This window comes from Arvicola amphibius, chromosome 5 (assembly GCF_903992535.2).
Source record: "Arvicola amphibius chromosome 5, mArvAmp1.2, whole genome shotgun sequence".
NCBI classification, from domain to species: Eukaryota; Metazoa; Chordata; class Mammalia; order Rodentia; family Cricetidae; genus Arvicola; species Arvicola amphibius.
This window is the reverse complement of record NC_052051.1, coordinates 28,850,658-28,861,744: the sequence shown is the minus strand read 5'-3', so window position 1 is coordinate 28,861,744 and position 11,087 is coordinate 28,850,658. Positions and strand designations below refer to the sequence as shown.

Here is an 11,087-nt window from a genome sequence, read left to right as displayed (position 1 = left end):
AAATGTTCTGTTCAGATAGTGCGTCTCATCCTTTGTTAAAAGTCCCAGTGAAACCTAACTTCAATGCCAGGCATCCAGGTGTTCAAGGCAAAGATCCTGGGAGAAGGTCGGTTTAAAAAAGAATGGAGAGATTGATAGACCACTGAACATATGCTTTTCTTTTTCTTCTCCCACCCCCTACCTCCCGCTGATGGGCATAGAACCCTAAGCTTTACCTACACGATAATCGTCTATTTCTGGTCCAGAAGAGATCTTTTCTGGACCCTGCCCTCAAAAGTCTAGCATACTAGTTTAGGAGATGTCGGCACCTTCCCGAAGGCAGCCGAAGGAAACACTGGAGTCTAGTTTGTCTTCCAAAGTTCTGTTCTTCTACCCCTACACGCTCAAGTGCTACAACCCGGAGCACGCTCCTGCTTTAGGGCAGCGCGACTGGGTTGTTGTAGGGCTGGGATGATAGACGACCCCGCGGCGTGCTTTGACTTTCTCTGCAGGGCCCAGCTCCTGACCCAGGGGGCTCTCTGCAGCGTAAAAGCCAGCGCCACTTCTTGCGGGCAAGAGCTAAAGTGACTTCCAGGAAAGGCGCTGTCCCCCCTCCCTGCACCCGTTTGGAGCTGCCTGGTCTGCCAGGGTCCGGGAAGCGGCTGAGAACAGAACTCAGAGACGCACGCGCCCCGCACGCTGTGGTCTCCGCGTCTCAGAATCCCTTAGTTTCACGCACACACCGGCTGTACACCAATCTAGATTCTGAGACCGAGGCGGACTCATGCCTCCCAACCACAGCTCTTAGGAAACTAGTCGCTCTCCAGCCATACCGGCTGCAGGAACCAGTCCCCGTTTCTCATCGCCGCGGGAACCCACCCAGACTGCTAAACTGTTGGGAGTTTTAAACTCCTAGACTTTTTGCTCTTCTATGCCACGGTGCAGTCTCGAATCTCACACTCCCCCGCGAAAACCCTACTTCCCAACCCCCTGGGTCTTCATCTGCTGGGTGCACCTCCCAGTCCTCATAGAGGCAAATGAGTTCGCGCTTGACTTGGGGGAGGGGAGGCATGTGGACCTGAGTGGGGGGCGGACTCTGTGCGGGGTGCCCGGGCGTGGCCCCCCGAGTGGGCGCGCTCCCTACCTGTGGTGGCCTGCGGGCAGGCGGGCGTCGGAGCGTCCTGCGCTCGGAGGGAGGCGGCGGACTGCTCCTAGCCGAGGCATCCCTGCATTTATTTGAGCTCAAACCGAGCGACTGTTGACTTTAGCACACAAAGCAAAGATTTCACTGCCCGCTAGTTTAAAAATGAATATTTTACCAAGATATCGATCAGCGTTATAAAATTCAGTTAAGTACAATGGGATCCTGGAAAAAAAAAGGAATAATAAAGGAGGGGGGAGGCAATATAATATCTGTGCAAATTTGCTGAAGTGTGACGTGGCATGGAAAGTTTACCCTCCTGGAATTCGGATCTAGAATGTTTTTTTCGGTTGTTTACTGACTTTGTTTATTCACAGATCACGGTTGCTTAAACCCTGAGCAAGGAAGGCGACGGGCAACCGGAAGAAAAAAGGGGGGTAGCCGCTGCACCCTGCAATGTGTCGAGATGCGGGGGGGGGGCGGCATCCCTAAGCTTCTAAACTTGGAAACTAGGGGAGGGAATTGTGTGTGGGGGGGGGGGGGGAGACACCAGAGAAGGGCAGAAAAGCCTCGAGGGCACAGCTCCCCGACAACCTTTTTATGTATTCGCACAGAACTATATCTTATCGGCAGGGATCAGTGGAGGGGGGCGCGCTAAGTAGTTTAAAACGACCCTCGAACAATGGGCATGCGATAAGAAACATAGCAGGTTAGGGCAGCGCTTTCAGCCTCTATTGTCCCCCACTCAGCCCCCAGCCCTGCCTCTCCGCTCCTTCGCCACGGGAGCCTTTTATGTGATAATGAAACACATTTCAGGCCGGGCTCGCGACGTGTGTGTCCTGGCCAGGCAAAGAGAAGGCCTGATTGCTGGTTGCGGGCCTGCGGGTCCCCCCTCCTTCAATTTCTCTCTTCCTTGTGTTCTTCGGAACAATGTGGCTTGTTAAAAGGGGATTTTGGGAGAGTGGGGGGAGCAGACACACACACACACACACACACACAAATGCACAAGCACAAGCGCAAGAGAAGGCCAGACTTGGGGAGGAGGAAAAGGGATGAACCAGGTGTCAGGAAGATCTCAGAAATCTTGGGCTGAGTTTCTTGTGGGACAGGCAGACAGTCTAGGTTGTAATAATTAGGAATAGCCAGATGTCAGTTCTAAGCAGCAGCCGGAGGTTAGAAACACTTCTGATGTTTGCTTGAGTTTTTAAACAACGAAAACTGTTTTTGCTTCCCATGGGAATGTCCCCAAAGTCAGACTAGAGGGAAAAAAAAAGCTGTTTCCTACCCTAGCCCAGGCACCTTGCTGGGCAGGAGATGCAAGCCCCTGTGAGGAGGATCCCTTTGCAAGGCCCATTCCCACTAGAGTTAGTTACCTGCCAATTTGGAGCATCTGGAGAGAGATGGGACAATTGATAAGATTTTATTTGGGGTGGGGGGAGGTCTTTGTATTTCCCCAGAGACTCACAAAATACCCAATAGCCCCTTGGGCCACAATTCTGGCTTGTCTATCTGAACTTCCGAGCTAATAGAGCTTTGTCAGGGCCACAAGGGTTAGCTGGCAGAAGGGGACACCAATCTCAAGACTTTGAGATCTCACTACTTTTGGAGTCATTTGGTAAGCTGCTCAAGGCGCCCTTCACTGCCTTCCCACCCCTCCATACAGCTTTATAAAAGGGGATTTGGAAGTTTACCCTAAGCTGTGCAACTAAAACCAGTTCCAGAACAATATTCAAAATTCCCCAGATCAGATAGTTCATAATTTCCAGGCTAACAAGGTTTCCCAACACCAGGATGACACCCGTGAAAGGAGAAGGTGAGACAAGCTGGTGTGTGTGTGTGTGTGTGTGTGTGTGTGTATTTGTGTTGGGGGGTGTCACAGACTGGAGAGGGTGATCTCAATCCCACAGGAAGGTAAAGGGGGTTGTATGCCAGAAGTTGTCAAATGCTACACCAAGAGGTTGTAAATCCAGTCTAGGCACACTGACTAGTGTATGTAAAATTCTGCCTTTCTCCTGGCAAGGACAGTCCTGGGGGCTTTGGCAGCAACGCATCTTCCAGTAACTCGGGTGGAAAATTAAGATAGGTGCACTCAGAGAACTTTTTTGTTTTGTTTTTGCTTTTTTGGTTTTTTGTTGTGTTTGTTTGGTTCTTCTGACTTTACAAATAACACCATTGGACTTTTACTTGGGCTCACTGGCTCAGGTAACTAATCATAGCACTGGAGAGGCAGAGGCAGGAGGATGGCCAAAACGCCCTCTTCATAATGAGTTCCAGGACTACCAGAGCTACTTAGGAGACCTTGTCTTCAATCTCTGCACCTTAATAAAAAAAAAAAAAAATGTCGATTTGAGTAAAGATGCCCGATGGTCCATCAGAGACTTAAGTGTTTTGCCATGTTTAGTCATATAAATCTCAAAATTTAAAAGGTGACCATGAACAAGTTTGATTTGTTTACTGATGTCATTACTGCATTATTTAGGGACTGTCTCCCATTCACTCTGAACATGCATTTCGGGAGGCAAGATGGGGTGTGGCTAGGTGGACAAACGGGGAATGGGAGACTTTCCTAGGATTCAGCGGTGGTGCTTACAGAAAAATTCATTCAACTTTGATATTTAAATAAAATGTTAGGTAAACAGAAACACTGACCTCTAGTCTTCCATAAAAGCCCCGCAACAAACTCCCACCTCCCTTCCATTCTCTTGCAATAATTTATAAACCTGTTTAATTTTTAAGGAGAAAAAGAGCAAAAAAAAGAGACGGGGGAAGAAAGTGGGGCAGAAGAAAAGGACCCAAGGGGTAAAATCGGCAATAACACTTTAATATAGATTTATGGAACTCTGACTGTTCTAGCCAGAACACACATTTTATAAGCCATAAATAAAGCACGCAGAAACCATAAATTAAATCAGACCCGAGACCTGGATTTCACCATGTCTAGAATGGGATGCATTTTTTTCTTCTCCTGGTCATTTACATCAGACTCTTACATTTTTGTTTTTCTCTTTTTAAACCTCAGTACAACCCTCTGGTTCCCTGTTAAAACTACATGGTTTTACACCAAGTCACTCACAAAAGTTTTCGTTTTAGGTCAGACTTCCCTGCAACATCAACAATAGAGAACAACAACAAAAATCAGAATCTGCAGGTGCCTTGAGAAGGAGGAGTCTACAGGGTGGAAACCAAAGGCTCCTTTAAAAACGTTTATATGTATATATGTATGTATTTTTTTTCCATCCCTTTCTCTATTTAGAATGATCACCGTGGCCCAGTTCTTTAGGGGCACAGACAGTTGGGTGAGACTGCACTGCCTGAAGTGTGGTGGCTACTTTTTCCTCCAAGTTTTCTAAAGTCTCCAGGCAGCCTCTCTTCTCTCTGATCCTTCTCCTGGTGGCCAGAGCTAGAAGGCCTGCAAACCTTCTTCTTAGGAGGAGTTCATAATAGGCCTGGAGTACACTCCCTGGTAGTAGGAGGTGTCTGCAGCCAGGGGCGAGGCATCCAGGCCCGCTTTGTTCGTGACTGGGCCCATGGCCAAGCTGCCTGGCATGGGGGAGCCATAGCCCCCAGGGTAGTGCATGACTTGTTCATAGGCCTTGAGGTCCATTTTGTGTGGCTGATGGTGGTGGTGGCTGTGGTGGTGTTGTTGCTCCGAGGACATGAGGTTGTTGATAGAGAAGGGGTGGTTGAAGGCGTAATGGTGTTCCGGCTTCAGGTGGGCCTCGGGTGGTAGGCCTGGATGGTGTGGTGGGCCCAGCAGGTGGGCTGCAGCCTGCTGCTGTTGCCCTGGCGAGGGCGCCGGCTCCGGAGGACTCAGCGCGGAGGCAGGTGTCCCCTTCAGCTCTCCCAGGCCTCCTCGCTTGTGCTCCTGACACGGAGAAGAGCTCGAATGGGGGGACTCGGTGCCCGCCGGAGTCTCAGAGGCCGAGCCCGCGGTCTCCCCGAGCTGAGCCTGAGAGGCCTGGGTCCCAGCAGCGGTCTTCTTGCCTCCGCCCCCGCCCGCCCCCGCGGCTTCCTTCAGCGCTAGCTGTTTCTCACACTTGAAGCGCTTCTGGCGGCGCAGGTAGCAACCATTCTCAAACATGTTGCCCGAGTCGGGGTGCAGGGTCCAGAAGGAGCCCTTGCCAGGCTTGTCTGGCGAGCGGGGTACCTTGAGAAAGCAGTCGTTGAAGGAAAGCGAGTGTCGGATGGAGTTCTGCCAGCGCTGCTGGTTCTGTCGGTAGAAAGGGAAGAGGTCCATGATCCACTGGTAGATCTCGCTCAGCGTCAGCATCTTGTTGGGGCTCTGCTGAATGGCCATGGTGATGAGCGAGATGTACGAGTAGGGAGGCTTGGCGTGTGTGTAGCTGCGCCGGTACGTCTTGGGGTCCCGTGCGCGGCTCAGGCCCGCCTGCCCGTACATGGGGCTCATAGAGTTCATATTGGCATAAGGAGCAAGGCCACCCATGGCCCCGGCCGCCTGTCCCCCGAGTGGGCTCAGGCTCGGGCTCAGGTGCGGTCCCATGCCCGCCACGCCGGCCGCACCAGCTGAGCCGCTCATGCCCGCCATGGCGCCTGCGCCCGGAGACATGCCAGCTAGGGACGGGCTCATTCCAGCGCCCACATACGATGACATGTTCATGGAGCCCGCGCTCATGTTGCCGGAACCGCTGCCCATAGCGGCTGCGGACATGCTCATGTAAGTGTTCATGCCGTTCATTCCCAGGCCGGCGTTCATGTTGCTCACAGAAGAGTAGCCCTACGGACAGAGCCCGGGAAGGAGACAGGTTAGCACCTAGGCTGAGCGTGCCAGACCCTCCCACCCACCAGTTGGATCCAGTCCTCCGCCTTCCTGGAGGCTTTTGGGAATCTCTTTCTTTCCCTGGGTCTTCAGTCCACCCAACACCAAGTCCTCTGTGCCTCAAAGCGAGCCGGACGGGTGGGTGATCGCCCTAGGAGAGGTGACTAGCGGGCTGCAGTTCTAGGCTTGTGGCTCGTTCCTTGCCCAGACTCGAGAACATCGGTGCCCCGACCACCACTAAGTCAGGTGCCACAAGTGTATTTTACTCTCTTGGACTCCCCAAACCCTCTGGATAGCATATTGAGTAAGCATTGAGGCTGGAAATCTCCGTTGCAATCCCTGGTGGCCAAAAGCCACCTTTGGAACGTCACTGGGGCAGTCTCAAGTGGAAATAGTCTCAGTGTCCCTATTCTGGACCTTCATACCGGGACCCCACTCCTCAGTCACAGGGGAGTGAAGCGCAGTACCTGCGCTGAGTCCGCGGGTAGTTGGAGGCATTTCGTGGAGGAATAGGGAAGGGACCGCCAACTCGGCTAGGAACTGTTAGTGTCCCGGCTCAACTTTTTTTCTCTTTGTCCACTCGTCTTTGACTTTTTGCCTGCACCTCTGTCCCCAACTCCTACCCACCTTCTCTTCTTCAGCTCCCCACCCCCCCGCCAGCCGACCTCCCACCCCTCCCCAGCCGCGCGCTGCCAAACATAACTCTGTTAGGATAGTGCGTGGCTCGGCCACGAAGAGGATTTGGAGGCGCCGCAAGTCAATATTTGATCACAAAGTTAATATTATCTCAAGGCTAACAGTGTGTCGTATAAAAAAGAGACCCATTTGAGTCGAAGGAGGGCGGAAAAGGCGGCTGTCCAGGAAGGCTAGAGGTGGGGGGGGGGACGGGTGCCCGTGAAGGGAGCGTTCGGAGGCTGGGGACGCGAAGATACCTACCACCCCATTTTCCCCGGCGAAGGCAAGCGCTTACCTCCGGCTCGGCATAGTAGCTGCTCCAGTCGGATGGCTCGTGCCCTTCCATCTTCACGGCTCCCAGCATACTGGAAGCCGAGTGCATGGCGGTTTAAAATTTAACAGCCACAACAAACGACCAGCAATCAGCCCCCACCCCCACCCTCTTTTAAAAAAAAAAGTCAGCTAAGGCACCGTCCCCTCCCTCCCGCCCTCTCTCGCGCTCCCTCTCTCTCGGCTCCACTTCCTCTCTCTCTCCCGCGGCAGGCCGCGGGAGGTAGCTGGGAGTGGGCGGGAAGGTGGTTGGCGGAGGAGGGGGCCAAAGAACCTAGGAGGCCGGAACCCGAGCCTTGCCGTCGGGCGTGCCCTCTGTCGCCGCGCTCCCGGGGCTGACGGTGCAGGCTAAGGCTGGCAGTGTCGAGCTGCCGGGAGGCGGCGGGCGGGGGGGGGGGAGAGCTAAAGGAGGGGGAGAAGGAGGTGTGGACCGCGCAGCGGACAAGTGCCGCAGTGACGTGGGCGGCTGGTGATATAGCGCGGCTCTCTGGCGCAGGCCTCCAATCCCCAGACCCCGGGCAGCCCATTTGAATAATCAGCTCACACTTAGGTGAGAGGAAGCCGGGGACGGTCTCCGCACCTGCCGCTCCCCGCCCGGAGCCAGCCCAGCTCCCGCTGTCCCCTGCACCCCTAAGACCCGGACTTGCAAGCAGACGCGCGGGCACCCCGGTGGTGTCCCTTTCTTTGCGTCCACGGGGAGTCTTCCGTGGCCCCAGAGACCTGGGATCAGGCTACCCCTGGAGAAGCTCTGGACTCCTGCTCCTGCCCCACCCCCCCTCTCTTCTCCCAGAGCACCCTGTGCATCAATCCAAGGACGCGAACAGCCTCGGTGCCCCGCAGAGCCGAGACTAGCCAGATTTATTTATCCCGGCTTTCTTTCCTCTCGGCGCACATTCCCTGTCAAAACAACAAGCAGGTGACAGCCAATTTGCTAAGCGCTGCCCTATTTAGAAAAACAGTGTACACACCTTTAACTCGCTGACCGCTGCTCCGGAGGCCCCTCCCTGTTACAGTTAAGTCCTGGAGCGGCCTCAGGAGGCGCGCAGGACACGCATGGTCGGGCCGCCTTGGTTGTCAGCTACCTCGGACCTTTTTCCGGTTACCCACCACAGACAGCCGGGAGAGCCCCGCTTAGTTGCAGCCAATGCCTGGGAGGCTGCGATTTGCCTCTGACATTCGGGCCTCGGTGTTTCAAGGTTACTTTTCAGTTAAATCCAAGGTGCCCAACAGCATTTCGTAACTAAAACAAACAGGGCAGTGGTGGGGGTAGGGCAGGAGGGGAGAGAGAGAGAAAAAGGAATCAATAATAGGCCTTATGGGATGACTTCAGGAGGCCCTGCGGTCTCTCTGCCTGCCGAGGCCGGGAAGGTTTTATATAATTTGAAATTTTCAGTTCCTATTTTCTCCGGCTTTATGAGTGTTAAAAAAAAAAGTCACTTGTGTGTGGTGCTTTGATTCCAGCACTCGGGAGGCAGAGGCAGGCCGATCTCTGAGGTGGAGCCTGGCCTAGTCTACATACAGATCGAGTTCCCAACAGCCAGAGCTACAACAGAGAAACTCTGTCTCAGCAAGCAAAACAAAACAAAAACCAATAGAACATGTCATTTGTATCGTTTGCTACCAAGACTACGGTAACCCAAGACGCAGAGGGTCCTGAAGGCAACCGTTTATTTGTGGACACTCTTGGTTTTGAAAATGTGACCGAAAGGCTACAACCCAGAACTCTTCCGCCTCAGAGGTGAAGAAAATAGGAACCAGTTGGCCTCTGGCTCAAATCCAAATGTCTAGAGTTGGGAGTGGGGGTAGTAGAGGATATATAGAGGTGGCAGGCAGACACTGGAGTGAGCTTTGAACATGGAAGCCTGAAAGAGGATCAGACTGGAGGGTGAACCTAGAGGATTGGTAGAGGAAGAAGTCTCTTGGGTCAGCATCCTTTTGGACTGAAGATGCAGCATCGACAGGACAGTTCCTTTCGTTACTGAAACGTATAGTTTGGACAGTTTACAGAACAAGTCAAGTCCTCTGAAGAAGTGCAGGGCAAGATCCCCCAAAGGCAAGACCTGCTTTCCTGCTGAATGGTGAATCTGACCTGCTCAGCTAGTGACTACAGGGAACCCAGAGAGAGCAGATCCCCAGCATCTCCCCCAGGGCCCACAAGGATGGTGAGTTGTCCACAGGAAAAGAGGGGTACACATGTTGTTTATAAAAGGAGCTAATTTTCAAAATCAAAGCAAAAATGCAGGCGTGCGCGCGCGCGCGCGCGCGCGCACACACACACACACACACACACACACACACACACACACACCCTTAAACAATTCAGCATTCCTGTTCTGTGTCTACAGAGATCTTAAATGCTGAAGCACAGTACCCACATCCCTGCCCCAAATAGGAAACTCAAGACACCAACCTCTTTTTTTCCTCTCCCTCTCTTCCCTTTCTCTCTTTCCTTTTTTCCTTTTTTTTTTTGAGACAGGGTTTCTCTGTATAACAGCCCTGGCTGTCTGGAACTCGCTTATTCTCAGAGATCCGCCTGCCTCTGCCTCCCCAGTGCGGGGATACCAACAATCTGGTTTACACACACACACACACACACACACACACACACACACTCATCCTCCCCTCCCTCTTTCTCTCCCCCTCCCCCCCACACCGTCGGTCTCTCCCACCCGTCTCTGTTGAATGCCAGGGTGTTTATAAGCCTGTGGGTTGCGTTACTCTATGTGCTCCTAGTTGAAATTCGGCCCCAGAAATTACTCCCCTTTTAAAATTAGCTACTAAACGCTGGGAGTTTAGGTCTGCAGAGCAAAGCACGTTTCCGCCAGAGTTCCCACCCTCACCTGAAGCGTCGAGAGTGCTCAGATCTCGGGATATCCGGGAACGCTAAGCTCCAACTTCCACAGTGACAGGGCGCCCCCTGTTGGTCGCGAGGTTCCCGGGGTCAAGCCCAGTTCTAAGTTATCCTTGGGCTCCTAACCGCGTTAACTCCTGCCCCAGCTCACCTTATCTCCATCCCCAGAGCACCTCCTGGAGGTCCCTGAATTTGTGTGCGAGGCAAACCCGCCTCTTGTCTCCTAGCTCCGAGAAAGGGTCGGTCTGCGTGTGACGCCACCTGGAACATTTGAGTGGTTGGTTTGCGACCCTCCAAGAACCACCAGCCGCTGGCTTTTAGTAAGCAGTCAGAGAGCCCTGCGCCCAACCAGCTGCGAAACCAGGGGAAACATTCTGGCAGCCTGTTCTCTCTCCCCGCGCCTCGGGCTTTGCCGGCGCTTGCTCATGGTGGCGCATACGCCGGTCCTCCCCGAGCGGCTGCAATTTCTAAAGGTTTATTCAGAACCTTGGCACCAGAGTTCCAGGCTGGAATGCTGTAAACTGCCCCAGGTGCCTCTCTCCAGGAAAAAGTTCTCGGGAGCTTCGGCTACACACAGATGTCTACTCTGATCCCCGACTGTCTAAATCTCACCTGGGGCCGAGCCACACAAAGAGTTCCTTTGCCTGCACCCTCCCCTTTCTCCCTTTCTTCGGTCCTGCACAGCGGCGGGGTTACAAACGGCCGCTGCTCCTAGGTGGTTTGTTTGTATTCTGGACGTCGCGATGGCGGCAAGGGGGCCTTCTGTTTTGGCCTCAAATCTTGGCTACCTCTGCTGTCGTTGGGGAGAGAATGATATCCAGTGTCCCTTAGCAAAACTGCGCCCCAAAGTTTCTGTCAATGAAGCTAGCTAGGACATCATTAAACAGAATTCTCCCTATGCAACACGGTGGAATTCTCTTGGTGAACCCCAAATCTCAATGCAGAGAATCTATTTAGTATATCAAAGGTTATAGGTAGGTAACATTTCACTTTGTGTGTGTGTTGTTGTTGTTTCTGAAGTTTAGTTTTTAAAAGTCAGATCCCCAGAGTTCGTCTATGTAACAGTTGTGAACACTTTCAAATCCTCTTCTGTGATTCTCATAGGGTATTTTTTTTTGAGTCAAAACACTTGTTTATGGGGAGTACATTAAAAGCCAGTTAGCCATGAACACATCATCAAAGGATATTTACATGCATGAATGAAGAAAAGAGTTAATAGTTTGCACTCTTCTGTTAAAACACAGAAAAAAATGTCTATAGAAGTGAGGTGGGACAAAAGTAAGATTTCAAGTTTAATAAGCTGTGTTGTCTCTTGGGAGATCTATGGGAAAGAA

General features: G+C 52.6%; 1 protein-coding gene across 4 annotated transcripts; it reads right to left on the bottom strand.

Moving 5' to 3' along the window:
- Positions 1-3,920: 3,920 nt before the first annotated feature.
- On the bottom strand, positions 3,921-8,130 carry Foxa2 (forkhead box A2). Of its 4 annotated transcripts, none has more exons than XM_038331867.1 (3): positions 7,871-8,129; positions 6,868-6,937; positions 3,921-5,855 (listed from the first exon to the last, which is right to left on the bottom strand). In XM_038331867.1, the coding sequence occupies exons 2-3, from the start codon at positions 6,934-6,936 to the stop codon at positions 4,545-4,547; spliced, it is 1,380 nt and encodes a 459-aa protein (XP_038187795.1). In that variant the 5' UTR covers position 6,937; positions 7,871-8,129; the 3' UTR covers positions 3,921-4,544. The 4 variants fall into 4 exon arrangements, with proteins under 4 accessions (XP_038187795.1, XP_038187796.1, XP_038187794.1 ...); XM_042055183.1 differs by lacking the exon at positions 7,871-8,129 and having other exon boundaries at positions 4,563-4,967; positions 5,090-5,855; positions 6,868-7,020; XM_038331868.1 differs by lacking the exon at positions 6,868-6,937 and having other exon boundaries at positions 7,871-8,130.
- Between the last annotated feature and the right edge of the window lie 2,957 nt (positions 8,131-11,087).

Bases quoted from the DNA above. Each gene is read 5' to 3' on its own strand.
- Foxa2 (XM_038331866.1), bottom strand. From the start codon at position 6,954: ATGCACTCGGCTTCCAGTATGCTGGGAGCCGTGAAGATGGAAGGGCAC. The intron at 5,856-6,867 runs GTAAGCGCTTGC...CTCTGTCCGTAG, and splicing joins GCTACTATGCCGAGCCGGAG to GGCTACTCTTCTGTGAGCAA.